Source organism: Conger conger, chromosome 6, assembly GCF_963514075.1.
Source record: "Conger conger chromosome 6, fConCon1.1, whole genome shotgun sequence".
Lineage (NCBI taxonomy): Eukaryota > Metazoa > Chordata > Actinopteri > Anguilliformes > Congridae > Conger > Conger conger.
In genome coordinates this window covers 43,370,978-43,384,187 of record NC_083765.1, presented here as the reverse complement: position 1 = coordinate 43,384,187, position 13,210 = coordinate 43,370,978, and the positions used below count along the sequence as shown (strand labels likewise).

At 50.3% G+C, this 13,210-nt stretch overlaps 1 protein-coding gene across 19 annotated transcripts in view; it reads right to left on the bottom strand.

Annotated features, from left to right (window-relative positions):
* cnot1 (CCR4-NOT transcription complex, subunit 1) overlaps positions 1-13,210 on the bottom strand; it is a 41,875-nt gene that overhangs the window by 4,146 nt on the left and 24,519 nt on the right. For 13 of the 19 annotated variants that reach the window (XM_061244282.1, XM_061244283.1, XM_061244286.1 and 10 more), the window contains exons 25-45: positions 12,583-12,762; positions 12,294-12,410; positions 11,938-12,048; positions 11,468-11,545; positions 10,874-11,051; positions 10,301-10,452; positions 9,420-9,716; positions 8,663-8,803; positions 8,291-8,395; positions 7,810-7,929; positions 7,126-7,320; positions 6,314-6,456; positions 5,565-5,673; positions 4,893-5,062; positions 4,244-4,475; positions 3,146-3,394; positions 2,520-2,683; positions 1,951-2,068; positions 1,725-1,826; positions 1,057-1,230; positions 370-582 (exon numbers count right to left, since the gene is read on the bottom strand). In XM_061244282.1, the coding sequence (XP_061100266.1) occupies positions 370-582; positions 1,057-1,230; positions 1,725-1,826; positions 1,951-2,068; positions 2,520-2,683; positions 3,146-3,394; positions 4,244-4,475; positions 4,893-5,062; positions 5,565-5,673; positions 6,314-6,456; positions 7,126-7,320; positions 7,810-7,929; positions 8,291-8,395; positions 8,663-8,803; positions 9,420-9,716; positions 10,301-10,452; positions 10,874-11,051; positions 11,468-11,545; positions 11,938-12,048; positions 12,294-12,410; positions 12,583-12,762 (3,348 nt within the window). The remainder of the gene's footprint in view (positions 1-369; positions 583-1,056; positions 1,231-1,724; positions 1,827-1,950; positions 2,069-2,519; positions 2,684-3,145; positions 3,395-4,243; positions 4,476-4,892; positions 5,063-5,564; positions 5,674-6,313; positions 6,457-7,125; positions 7,321-7,809; positions 7,930-8,290; positions 8,396-8,662; positions 8,804-9,419; positions 9,717-10,300; positions 10,453-10,873; positions 11,052-11,467; positions 11,546-11,937; positions 12,049-12,293; positions 12,411-12,582; positions 12,763-13,210) is intronic. The other 6 variants (XM_061244290.1, XM_061244291.1, XM_061244294.1 and 3 more) reach the window with 1 other exon arrangement.

The window sequence follows — 13,210 nt, the reverse complement described above, 5'->3', positions numbered from 1 at the left end:
ATTATTCTTCCCCTCTTTCGGTTTCTCACACAGAGCCCTGAGACTACATCTAACTGAATCTTCTGTTCAAAGATGCAAGAAACATTTCTGCAATTGAGTAATTCTGTACTGTACAAGACTTTACTAATGCAGTTGTTGAGCAAAGATGCTTTTTAATCCTTATCAGCTACATGCAGGAAGGTACACAGGCAGAAATGCTTTAAACCACAAACTGCCGACTGCTACACAATGCCTTTTTCCCACTAAAACTTTCCTAGCAAACTCTCTGCATCTGACAAGTAACATTTTGCATACACACAGATACAATGCAGAACAAAAAAAGAAAGAAAGCATAAAACAGTTTGTTGAAAGAGTTAAAAAAATGTTAACCTGGTCTATAGATGTGTCACTTTGCTGCAAATGTTTCCAGGGACCCAGAATGGTGCCCCCTACCTGCAGGTTGCTGCGAAGCTCGGATAAAAAGGTGACGGGGGAGCGAGTCTTTAGGTACGAGTCCAGGTCCTTCTTAAACTGAGACGGCATCACTCCCGTGAAGTTGGTGAGGATACGGGGAGCGATGTTGATTTCGCTCAGCATGTCGACCTAGTAGGGAGAGGGACAGCGGGAGGGTTAGATGCGCACAGACCTGGGGAGTGAGGAATTTTGGAACAAGGACAGCATTCCCACAGCAACACTGAAGAAAAAAAAAAAGATGCACTCGATACATTGTTAATCCAACGGCAAAGTAATTCCCTCATTCGCTCATCGATTATTTAATGGGCTTCTGTATATAGGCTGCACAACTTCCTGGAGGGTTTGCCTTTATTTTTTTTTCCCCCTCACCAACAAATCCAGTTACTTTCGATTTATGTTCTCATTTCTAAACAGCTGTAAACAGGAGTATTGATCAACTCCTGCACAGCAGGGGGTTGGTTGAAATTTTGGGGGAAATACATTTATTTTTGTCCCTATAGTATATGCGAATATTGAACATCACAACCATCTTGAATAAGGCAATGAGGCTGTGACAGGTTGCGGTGTGTGTGAGAGAGGGTGTGTATATGTGCGTGTGGTTACCTTCAGGTTGGGGGTGAAGGGGTCAGGCAGCCGCATGTTGCGGGGGAAGGCGCTGAGGATCAGGTTGCGCAGCTGGATGCAGTTGGGCGGGATGACGTCACAGAAGCCGTAGTGGTAGTCGCACAGGAACTCTGGGAAGTCATGCAGCAGGACCAGCAGCACACGCAGAGTGCCCTGGAGATTCAGAGGGGAGCGGCGGCCATTTTAGATCAGCAGAGCAGTGACCAGTGGAGTAATCCCTACAATAGCACTATTTTACAGCCTGTTAAATATCAAGGATAAATACATGTTACTTATGTAATCATTAGGTAACTACTTTGATTTCAATGGAAAGTACTATGAAACTAAGTTAGTAAGAACCATATGCAAGTACTATGTAAACATATTTTACAGCCCATTTCATAGTACATACCTTTGAAATCAAAACGGTTACCCAATAAGTACCTGGTATTTACTCAAGTGATTACTAGGTAATTAACAGCATATCAAATAAAGCGTTACCATCTCAACTACTGTAGTAGACAGTTTTTACCTGACTGTAGTGAGACCTTAAATCAGGCCCTTGTCAGGGAACCATTCTCACATGTATCAATGGGCATAAACAGCAGTGTAGGTCAGAAATCCTGGGATAACCTGGTAAAATACAGGTTAATGAAATGAAAGAACACCTTGTAGAGAATCTGCATGTGCTTGTTGAGCTCTACGTTCCTCAGGAAGGGGGCCAGGTACTTGAAGAGGTCGATCAGCAGCTGGGCGTACATGGGCCAGCCCTGAGGAGAGGGGGACGGAGAAAACCATATTAAAGGGATGAGAGGAGAGGCCTGACCAGAGCCAGCACTAAGTTCATTATTATTGTTTTTAAGGGTTTGAGGGGGGTGGGTGGGGGGGGCTTGCCTTCTGCTGAGGGGTGTGAGCCAGCATCCGGGCGATGAAGATGCGGTGAGAGATGAGCTCCAGCCAGGCATAGACGAACCCTGGGGCTTTGGTGGGCCTCAGAATGTGGAACGTGTTGCTGTGGATAGACAGGAAAGAGTCCCAACGTTAGCCTAGCCTCTCCGCTACCTTAGCCTAGCCTCTCCGCTACGTTAGCCTAGCCTCTCCGCTACGTTAGCCTAGCCTCTCCAAAAGGTTAGTCTAAGGGCGGATCGAGACTGACCCCCCCCCCCCCACCATTCGCAGGGCAGAGAGAGGAGCCCATTCCACTAAGGCAGGTTCAGACCTAAGAATCATAAGCTGAAGTTTAAAGACAAACCTGATTTGCTCAATCAACCAGCAACTACCTGTTATGGAAACACTCATAATCGGCTATTTGTGATAAATGGCTAATAAATTGGCTAATGTCTACTCTAACATTCTAAACGTAATGAACTCGTTCTCATTGGCTGCGGTCACAGTCGTGACGTCCTGGAGCTGGACGGTGCAGGGCTGTGATAGGCCCAGGCAGCGGTGCGGGCGGGGCGTACCAGAAGGCCGTGAGGGTCTGGAAGTTGATGGTCTCCAGCACGTGCTCGGGGGCGTTGAGCTCCAGCAGCAGCATGATGAAGATGCGGTGGTACGGAAGCTGCTGGAACTCTGTCTGACGCACGTCGTGGTCCTGGATCAGAACGCCCACCACGATGCCCAGAACCTGCCGGAACAGCCCGGGGGCCCGGTTACACAACACGCCATCACCGCACCCCAGACACAACCACCAATCACCACCTCCCAAAGTTTACAACTCACAGCAAAGAAACATGAGCCCTTAACTTAATACATAGACTCCATTATTATAGGGGCAGCCTATAGCCTAGTGGCTAAGCTTGACAGGGACCTGGAAGGTCGGTGGTTCAAGCCCCAATGAAGCCATGATAAGCTTGGCACATCGGTTGGGCCCTTGAGCAATTGCCCACATTGCTCCAGGGGAGATTGTCCCCTGCTTAGTCTAATCAACTAAGTCACTTTGGATAAATGAGTCTGCTAAATAGCATGTAATTGATATTATGTTATGACTCACTCCCTTTGCTAGAAACATCATTTTCCATATCCGTGGAAGCTTCAGAGCTGGAAACGCGCCGAGGAGCGTGTCGGCATTACCGCCGCTTGGACCCACCTTGTTGAGCAGGTTGATCTTGGTGACGGTGTTGGTGGCCTCGCCCGAGTGCTTGACGAGCAGGGCGATGAGGCGCACGAAGGCGTCCAGGTTGTGGTAGCACTTGGCGCGGATGATGGCGGCGCTGGCCGCGGGGTTGTGCTGCTGCTCGGCCTGCGCCCGGTAGCTGATCTCCACGCACATCTCCGTGCACAGCCGGAAGAAGCGCGTGATGAGGTCGTCCGTCTTCAGGATGCCCTGCTGGTGCATCTGCAGCGGGGCGTCGGGAGACGAACGCAGCCGGTTACTGCCAGACCCGGGCCGGGGCGGCCTAGACTAGTGCGGCCATCGTTAAATCTGGACCTGGTTTTCTTCTCTCCCAAGTAATAAGCTGAACAACTGATGCTACCGATTGACCAGACTGTCTTCACATAAAGGTACAGCTCACTGTTGGGCCCTTGAGCAAGGGCCTTAACCCCACATTGCTCCAAGGGGGTTAGCCCCTGCTTAGTCTAATCAACTGAAGTCACTTTGGATAAAAGAGTCAGCTAAATAAACTCACGCAATTGCTTCGGATTCAAATACTTTTCGGTGCTTGATTGATCTTGCCTGGCGCAATTGAGCCAACTAGAAGTTGGGGCTTGCAGTTTGACATTTCAGTTTCCAGACAAGCTTAGTAAAGCATAGAAAAGTATTAGAATCCAAAACCATTACATTTTTCACCCTGTCTGCCTGCAGCCTCTGACAAAAACAGAGTAAACAATTTACAAATGTTGATGTTATTTCCTGCCAGGAATTATTCCCTGGGAAACTCCAAATGGCTCAGATTCAGATTGATAAACTATTCTGGAGTCCCATTTCTGTTGCAATCCAGACGGGTGCATAAAGCAGGGCTTCTCAAACCTCTCCTTGGGGACGCCAAGCCGGTTCCAGGAATATCATGTTCAACCTCAAGCACCACACACGATGCAAATAATGATAAAACCTTGACTAGTCGCATCAGACTGAGATGGAGCACACCAAATCCCCTGAGAGCAAGCTGGGGGGGGGGGCATCCCTGAGGAGGAGAGGTCTGAGAGGCGCGGGGGGTAATGGCCCACACTCGCACGACGGCCGTACCTGGCCCACGAAGGCGGAGAAGGCCTTGGTGCTGTCGCGGCCGGCGGCGGCGGAGTGGTACAGGTTGACCCACTCCCTCAGCAGGTACTCCGCCTTCTCCCGCAGGCCGGGGGGGTCGTCGTACTCCGACGCCTGCGAGATCCCAGAGTGCATCATGAAGTTGGGCCCGCCGTGGGCGCGGTCGATCATGGCCTCGTAGTTAGAGCGCACCACCTCCATCAGCTGGGGGAGCCTGGGAGCGCAAGAGGAGCAGAGCACCGGTTACCCACAATGCACTACATTACCCACAATGCACTGAGAACATCCAATAAATGACAACATATTTCTTAAAAAGTAGAAGACTCTTTCAAGTTCAGTAGTTCTTTAAGGGCAGGGCTCAGAGGGCAATCCCAACCATCAGCTTTAGCCTAGTGCTAAGAGTCCAAGTCTAGTGTTCCTCTGTGAAAGGCACTGTGCATGTGTGACGGTGAACTGCAAGATTTATCATTGCTTTAACGCTATATTTTGCCCAAGCAAACCGTCCATTTCATTCCTAACAAGTTAGGCGATCCAACAACCAGCGCACATCCAATGGACCCATAGTTTTTCTTTTTTAAAGCGCTCTGCTCTATAGTTGCTCTGGTTCCCGTGTGAGAGCTGAAAGCCTCACCCCTCTGGGGCGTTGGCGCGGGAGTGGGTGCTGGTCCTCATCAGCGTCTCGATGGTGTGGAACAGGTCGGCCTCGGTGATGTGGCTCACGCTCCGCTCGTCCACCAGCAGCAGCTTCACCAGCTGCATGGCGAACGCCACCGCCATGTAGTGCAGCCCGTTCTCCATCGACTGCAGAGAGGGAGGGGGAGGGGGGGGGAGAGAGGGAGAGAGGGGGGGGAGAGAGGGAGAGAGGGAGGGGGGGAGAGAGGGAGAGGGATAGAGGGTTGGGGGGGGGAGAGGTGGGAGGGGGACAGGAAGAGAGAAGGAAGGTAAAGGAAGGAGCAAGACAGACGTCCCAAATTTAGCATGTGAGATTAACTTGCATCTAACAAGACGCATTAAGGCCTTTTGGGCTACAATATTCTCAGAAATAATGCATGGCCAACAACCAAAATCGAGGTGCATTGCAGGGTCCTGAGAATGGAGGGTGTATTTAACTCTTGGGAGATCGAGTAGTGATCGTTACATCAGCATTAGAATGTTGAGTTCTAATCACGTGATCTCACACCTTGAAGAACAGACCAAGTTTGCATGCATACACCCGTACCCAGACCACTTTATGCTCTGAACCGAGTGCTCATTGGTGGAGACGCATGAGGACAGCACGCGGGGCGTGCGTGCGTGCGGGTACCTGCGCCAGGTGCAGGTCGTACTGCTGCATGTTGACCAGGTGGTTTCGGATCAGCAGCTCCACCGCCTCCACGTTGTACTTGTACTCGTCACGGCACTCGATCAGGCAGCTGGGACAGGCGGGGATTAGTCACACTGTGCCCCAGGAACAACACGCCAATATGTACTAAGCCAGTGAGTTAAAAGGAAATTAAAATATTTGAGGACTTCATGCCGTTAAAGAGAAAGAATTTTCAGCCCAATATTGAAAAAGGTCACTACATCTACAAAAGATTATAGAATTTACTCTTAATAAACTGACCAAATTGTGAAACACAGTTGAGTTAACATGCTCATGTGTAATAAGCCCTACTGAGAGCAGTGCTAAGGGCGTGTACAGGGTGTAATGAGCCCTACTGAACGCAGTGTTAAGGCCGTGTACAGGGTGTGTAATAGGCCCTACTGAACGCAGTGTTAAGGCCGTGTAGTGTGTGTAATAAGCCCTACTGAACGCAGTGTGTCTCAGCTCTGTAGAGGCCCAGCCATGAGGGGGACAGAGCCTGGCTTTAGGAGCTGAGAGCTGATGTGGCACTACAGCGTAACCCCTTCAGTCACAGAGCTCAACCAGGGGCTTAAATAATAGTGCAGATAGTGGAGTGGGGTCATCACATTATCATCACTTATATACTCTTTTCCAGACCAATGTACGATATATAATAAGTCAAATGTCACTGCGTAGGATTGAAACACTGAAACAGCCCTGGGACTCACCGGGTGATCTGCTTGTTGCACCACTGCGGCCCGTAGGCCCGGCCGTCCTGCAGGGCTTTCAGCACCAGCAGGTGGCACTCCCGATACCGCAGGAGCAGGTCCGCATCCGCCCCGCTGGTGGCATCTAGCAGGCCCTCCACCGCCTGGGGAGAGGGGGAGAGGGGGGAGAGAGGGGGGAGAGAGGGGAGAGAGAGGGGAGAGAGAGGAGGGAGAGAGGGGGGAGAGAGGGGGGAGAGAGGAGGGAGAGAGGAGGGAGAGAGGGGGGAGAGAGGGGGGAGAGAGGGGGGAGATGAGCCACGTTTACCTCAGGTAATCATTTTCACACCAAAGAAAGGAGTGATGTGCAGCCCAGCCCAGCTGAAACCCTACCACGGTAAGGGCATTAGATTTTTGTAAATATCACAACTCGTAAACATGTATAAAAACAATAAAAATAAAAGCGCGCACACTCACAACTTAATGGTTTTAGGTGTTAGAACAGGTTAAAGCCAAGTCCTAAACTACATTACATTTTGAGAGGAGATTATCCACACAAAACAGTCCAGGACTAGGCTTAATATGCATCTGCGAACCCAGGCCGTACATTTCCTCTTCTGATGAAAAAAGGACTCTACAGATCAAGGGCGACGAGGCTTAACCAAAAGGGCTGTTGTAGGTGCAGGTTTTTATTTTAGCCCACGACTACAACCAACTAATCACGGGCTTCAACCAAGACCTTGGACCAGCACAATCAGGTGTCTTAGTGCCGGGCTGAAAGGAGAACCGGCCCTTTTGGGACTGGACGCTGTGGCCCTCGTTTGGGAGAGACGGACCTTCTGCAGCAGGCCGAGGGCGGCGATGCCGTCGCGGGAGTTTCGGGCCAGGGCCACGGACTCCAGCAGGCTGCGCAGCGCCTGGGTCTGCGGGTTCAAGGCCAGGGCCGGCGGGACGGCGTGCAGGTGCTGCTCCAGGTCCGTCATGCACTTATCATAGATCTGGGCCACGTCATCCGCCGCCCACGCCTGTTGCTGTGGAGACGACCGGGGAGAGAAATGGGTGAGACCAACGGTATATTTAATAAAATAGGAGTATCTAAAGCGTCTATCTCGAATTTCTTAGTTTTGGAGGATTTAGCAACATCTGGTGATTGGTGGTGAATGGTAGAACCATTTGTTTTCACACTCCAAACGCTAGTTTCAATGTTTCATCTTATTTCTTTTAGAAGGTAACCGAGCTGCACTGAATTTTGGAAGAAAGAAGACTACCTAGAGAAAACCAACAACATTGTCTGATACTGTATCAATCAATATGTTCAATATTGAACATATCAAATCTAATTTTAAAGATCATGCGTGCATCGTACCTAGGGCAATAGTGGGGGGGAATGTAGCACCCAACACTTTAGACACTTTAGAACTCATCATTCTGTGAGGGTGTCAAATATGCAATTTTTTTTTTTTTTTTTTTTTTTTTTATATGAAAAGCACTTTAAAAAGGGAAGGGAGGGGTTGGTGTACCTTCATGGGCTGGGCGAGGAATCCAGTGGGCTGAGACAGGTCGTTGCTAGGCAGGAACCCGGGAACATTGCGGGCAAACTCCTCATAAACAGCCAGCTGTTTAGGGTCCACACCTCCCACCTGCAGGAACCAAAAAATACAGCTTAAACACTTACTCAGAAGAAGGAGGAGAGAGCAGAGAGGGAGAGAGAAGGAAGGAGAGCGAGCAGAGGGAGGGATAGAAAGAGAAGGAAAGAGAGAGGAGGAGGGAGGTATAGAGAGAGCAGAGGGAGGGAAAGAAAGGAGGGAGAGAGCGAGCAGAGGGAGGGATAGAAAGAGGAGGAAGGAGGTATAGAGAGGGAGAGCAGAGGGAGGGATAGAGAGAAGGAAAGAGAAGGAGGAAGGAGGTATACAGAGGGAGAGCAGAGGGATGGAGAGAGGGGAAGAGAGCAGAGGGAGAGATAGAGAGGGGAGAGAGATGGAAGGAAAGTGAGAGACTGACCTTTAGCCTGATCTGCTCGGGCATGCGCTCGGCCTGGTACGTCAGCACCACCGGGTCACAGTAGCGCCGGCCCTCCTGCCGAGCGTGCTTCCTCAGCTCAAACTCCTGCGGAGAGAGGGTGTGAGCGGCCAGACTGTGGGCGTGTGCGTAATCATGCGACATTTCTAGTTTATGACATACCACATTTTACTGACTGCCTACATATTTACCTCGTAAACTAGACTTGACGCTCATGGCTATGGATAACGGATGCTTCATGCAAATTTGACCTCATCTCTTCTGTATTTATACAATGATCTTTGGTATGCAATTACTGCGCTGTCACTTGGGATAAAAGCATCCGCTAAATGTTACACAACACTGGTGACTCACGGTGGCCAGCCTCTTGTCCATCTCTGGCCCGGCCTTCTCCACAGCGGTCTTCTGGATGAAGCAGCAGGCCAGCTCACAGTTGTCCTGGGCGATACGGGCAGCTGCCTCCTCCATCATCTCCCTCTGCTGGGGCGTGGGGGCCTGGGGAGGGCACAGTCTCAGTCAGGCTCAGACAGCAAGGGCTGTGTGTGTGTGTGTGTGTGTGTGTGTGTGTGTGTGTGTGTGTGTGTGTGTGTGTGAATGTGTGTGTGTGTGTGTGTGTGTGTGTGTGTGTGTGTGTGTGAATGTGTGTGAATGTGTGTGTGTGTGTGTGTGTGAATGTGTGTGTGTGTGTGAATGTGTGTGAATGTGTGTGTGTGTGTGTGTGTGAATGTGTGTGTGTGTGTGTGTGTGTGTGAATGTGTGTGTGTGTGTGTGTGTGTGTGTGTGAATGTGTGTGTGTGTGAATGTGTGTGTGTGTGAATGTGTGTGTGTGTGTGTGAATGTGTGTGTGTGTGTGTGAATGTGTGTGTGCGTGTGCGTGTGAATGTGTGTGTGCGTGTGCGTGTGAATGTGTGTGTGTGTGTGTGTGTGTGTGTGTGTGTGTGTGTGTGTGAGAGTGTGTGTGTGTGTGTGTGTGTGTGTGTGTGTGAGTGTGTGTGTGTGTGTGTGTGTGTGTGTGTGTGTGTGTGTGTGTGTGTGTGTGTGTGTGTGTGTGTGTGTGTGTGTGTGTGTGTGTGTGTGTGTGTGTGTGAATGTGTGTGTATAAACTCCGTACCCTCAGCGCGGCGGCGAAGCTGCTCTTCAGGTTGGTGGCGATGCTCATGAGCAGGGGCTCTCGGCAGGTGATCATGGCCATGCCGGCGGTCAGGTTGCGCATCATGTGATGCGCCGCCACGCGCATGCGGGACTCCTCCGAGTCCAGCGCAAAGTCCTTCCGCACGATCTGCTCACACGTCGTCATGGCGATCTTTATGGAGCGGTCCACCACGGGGTGCACCAGCTCCTGCACCGCCCGCTCGATGGACTGCCTCACACACTGCTTCAGCTGGGGGTGCGCCTGCAGCAGCGGGATCTGTGTGGAGGGGGAAGAGTCTGCATCAACACTGCACTGAACCTGGGCTCTACAGAGCTCCCATCTGCATCAACACCGCACTGAACCTGGGCTCTACAGCTCCCATCTGCATCAACACCGCACTGAACCTGGGCTCTACAGAGCTCCCATCTGCATCAACACCGCACTGAACCTGGGCTCTACAGAGCTCCCATCTGCATCAACACCGCACTGAACCTGGGCTCTACAGAGCTCCCATCTGCATCAACACTGCACTGAACCTGGGCTCTACACAGCTCCCATCTGCATCAACACCGCACTGAACCTGGGCTATACACAGCTCCCATCTGCATCAACACCGCACTGAACCTGGGCTATACACAGCTCCCATCTGCATCAACACCGCACTGAACCTGGGCTCTACACATAGCTACATTGCAGGGGGCAGTCAGCTTTAACACTGCACTGTACCAGGACTATACATAGCTACATTTTAGGAGTGTTTAGCGGGAGAGTCTTTTAAGGCCAGACTGAACCAGAGTTATACAGTGCCCCCATTTCAGCATGTCCTTTTAGGCTGAAAGATATCATGGTTGAAGACTCACGTTGACATTGATGTTGATGTGGGGGGCCAGGCCAGCCAGGGCGTAGACGTTGATGTCATGGTAACTGAACTGGGGGGTGGGGGGCCCGGTGGCTGTGCAGGTGGTGGTGGTGGCGGGTGTGGGGGGCGCAGTGGCGAAGGGAAGACAGTCTCCTGTTGGGTAAAAAATTTAGAAATTAAGTTAGAAAAGGAAGCAGAAGAGCACAATAGCACAAACTCAACTAGAAACTTCCATCACTACACTGGATGTTTCTGACACTATCAGACTCCGTATATCGGTGTGCAACCCTGTGCAGGCCCTGGACAGCCACAGTGAGCACTGATCATCTAAAGTAGGGATGATCAAATCTGGCCCTCAAATCCAAATCCAGCACTGGTTTTCTTTTCCCTGGGTAATCTAGATTAGTCTAGATTACCCAGGCTAGTCTAGCCTAAGTGGTTTTAAGGTGGAAAACAGAACTTAGTAGACCTGGTCTCTCGCCTGGGCCAGGAGGGCAGACCTCCCCTGCTGCATAAACACACTTTCCGCAGGGCACTAAGAGGGGGGTGGAGGGGAGAGGGGCGCGGGCGGCACCTGTGGGGACGATAGGCAGCATCTCCTCGGGCGGCTTGGCCTCTTTCTTTGGTGCGGACAGCTGCTCCTCCAGACTCTTCAGCTTGTCCTTGTCCTTCAGCAGGCTCCCGGGCTTCAGGTCGTTGATGTCCAGCGACAGGTTCTTGCACAGAACCTCGATCTCAAACTTCAGATTCAGCTGGAGGGACAGAACCATAGGCTATGGTCAAACTAAGCCCCCGAGAAACGCCCTGAAAAGCTCATCGTCTGACAGGTTCCAAATACAGGCAGCGTCAAGAGATGATTAAAGGTGAAGGTGTGAGGAGCCAAATATGGAATTGGGATGTTCGGTTAAGAACAAACAAGTGATTAGAATGTTCTTCGAACACACAAATGCGGAAATAACAGTCACTACTGGTGAGAGAACCCTAACCTAGCAGGCATTTGACCAGGGAGTAAATGGAGCTACAATATATTTAACAAAATTGGAAAGAGGAACCTACCTAAATTTTGTATTTCAAGTGAAATACGGGAATTTTAAAAACACTTGTCGGCATTAGCTCACGTTCTGAAGATGCCAAAACAAGACGAACAGCAGAGAGGAGGGGAACTGACCTTCAGATCATGCTCCTGGTGCAGCTCTGCCAGTACATTCATAATGGCCATAGTCCAAGGGTTCTGGGGTCTGAATATCTGCATGGGGGAAAGATAGGCATCAGTGTCAGTGTATTTCAGCTCCATGCAGAAATGGATGCACGCCATACTAGTTAGGATACCCCTTAAAACTACTGCCAAGCAGAGTGTAGACTAAGAGACATCTGCTCTGTATATAAATCCAGAGTATACAGTCAGCCCTAAAGCTGCTCCCAGTTTCGCTAGTCCATACCGCAACCTATAAAACTGCTCTGAAGTTCTACTCTGCACACAGTGTACTACTCTTCCATAGTCTGGGCCCACAAACCCAAGTGACACTGCCCACAGCTCTAAAACCGCAGCGCAGTGGTGGCCGTTGGGCACATTCCAGGTGACAGGGGGTGGATTTCAGAAACGGGACAGGGTGAAAAGAGCAGAGAGCCAGACATTACCATGCTCCTCAGACTGGACTCCAAGACTTTGGCAACGAACGGGACAACGTAGAGCAGCTCCTGCTGTCCCTTTACATAAGCCTCCAGCAGCAGAGACTTCACCTCCAGGTCCTAGAGCCAGACAGAACACAATCAGCACAACACGGCAACCCACGCACTGGTACAGGGGGCATTCAGCAGAACATGGCAACCCACGCACTGGTACAGAGGGTAACCAGCGCAACATGGCAACCCTTTCCATCTATCCATCTAAATTAAAACTGGAGTAAAAGGCTATCTAAGGAGCTACGTGTAATCCAGTAAACCAGCTCTAAACATAGAAATGCATAAATCTCAGGAGTCTAAGGCTCACGCACCGTGTACAGTATGGGCTTGTTCTTGGCCAGGGTGATCATCCCGAGCCAGTGGCCCAGGTTCTTCAGCAGAGATCGGTCGGAGAAGTTGGCCGCAGCCTTGTCAGATGTCAGCAGAACCTGTCCATTAAGATGGGCCAAAGTTATTTTAAAATACATAAATGGATAAAAGGGTAGGACTCTGCCTTAATGATAACAGGTTCTCTTTAAACAGGTGTAATAAAATTCATCCAACTGGTGGATAGCCGCTACAGAACCACTTAAACGGGCAGAGAAAATGGCATCGTCTAACCTTGATGTTTCTGTAGGTCTCGTTCAGGACCATTTTGACAAATTCGGGGTTCTTGAGCGTGTCCAGGAAGTTGGAGTAGAGGCTGTGAAAGTTTGGTTCGATGCTGACCCGCTTCATGACCAAGTACTGAGAGACCCAGGGCATGAACTCCTCCTTCACCGTCTCCTTCAGCTCCTCAACCTGCACAAACACGGGACAGAGGGATCATCTCCAATTAAAACCATCTCCAACTTACTTATATATTCCATTTAAACATGACCAATACCCACTATACCTCACCTCACTTACGCTCCCTATTTTTCCAGCTAGTCTTCTGCTTTAACTGTAACCAGTTCAGCCAATTTGAATAGATTTTACTACATTTCTACCTTCACACCTTGATGGCTGGGTTCCTCCTGAGATTTCTGCCCACTGGGGAGTTTACCTCACGTACCTGCTATTTTAGCACTATATGGCATGTTTACCCATTTCCTTACTGCCCTTCTGTTACAAATGACTGCGAAAGTCTGCTGTAAACAAATAAAACTGACCCAATGACATGATACCTTAAATTTCAGTCTCATAAGAGCAGCATCAGGGGGGGGGGATGGAGGAGTTGAAAATGCCAAAACCAACTCCAAAACAAATG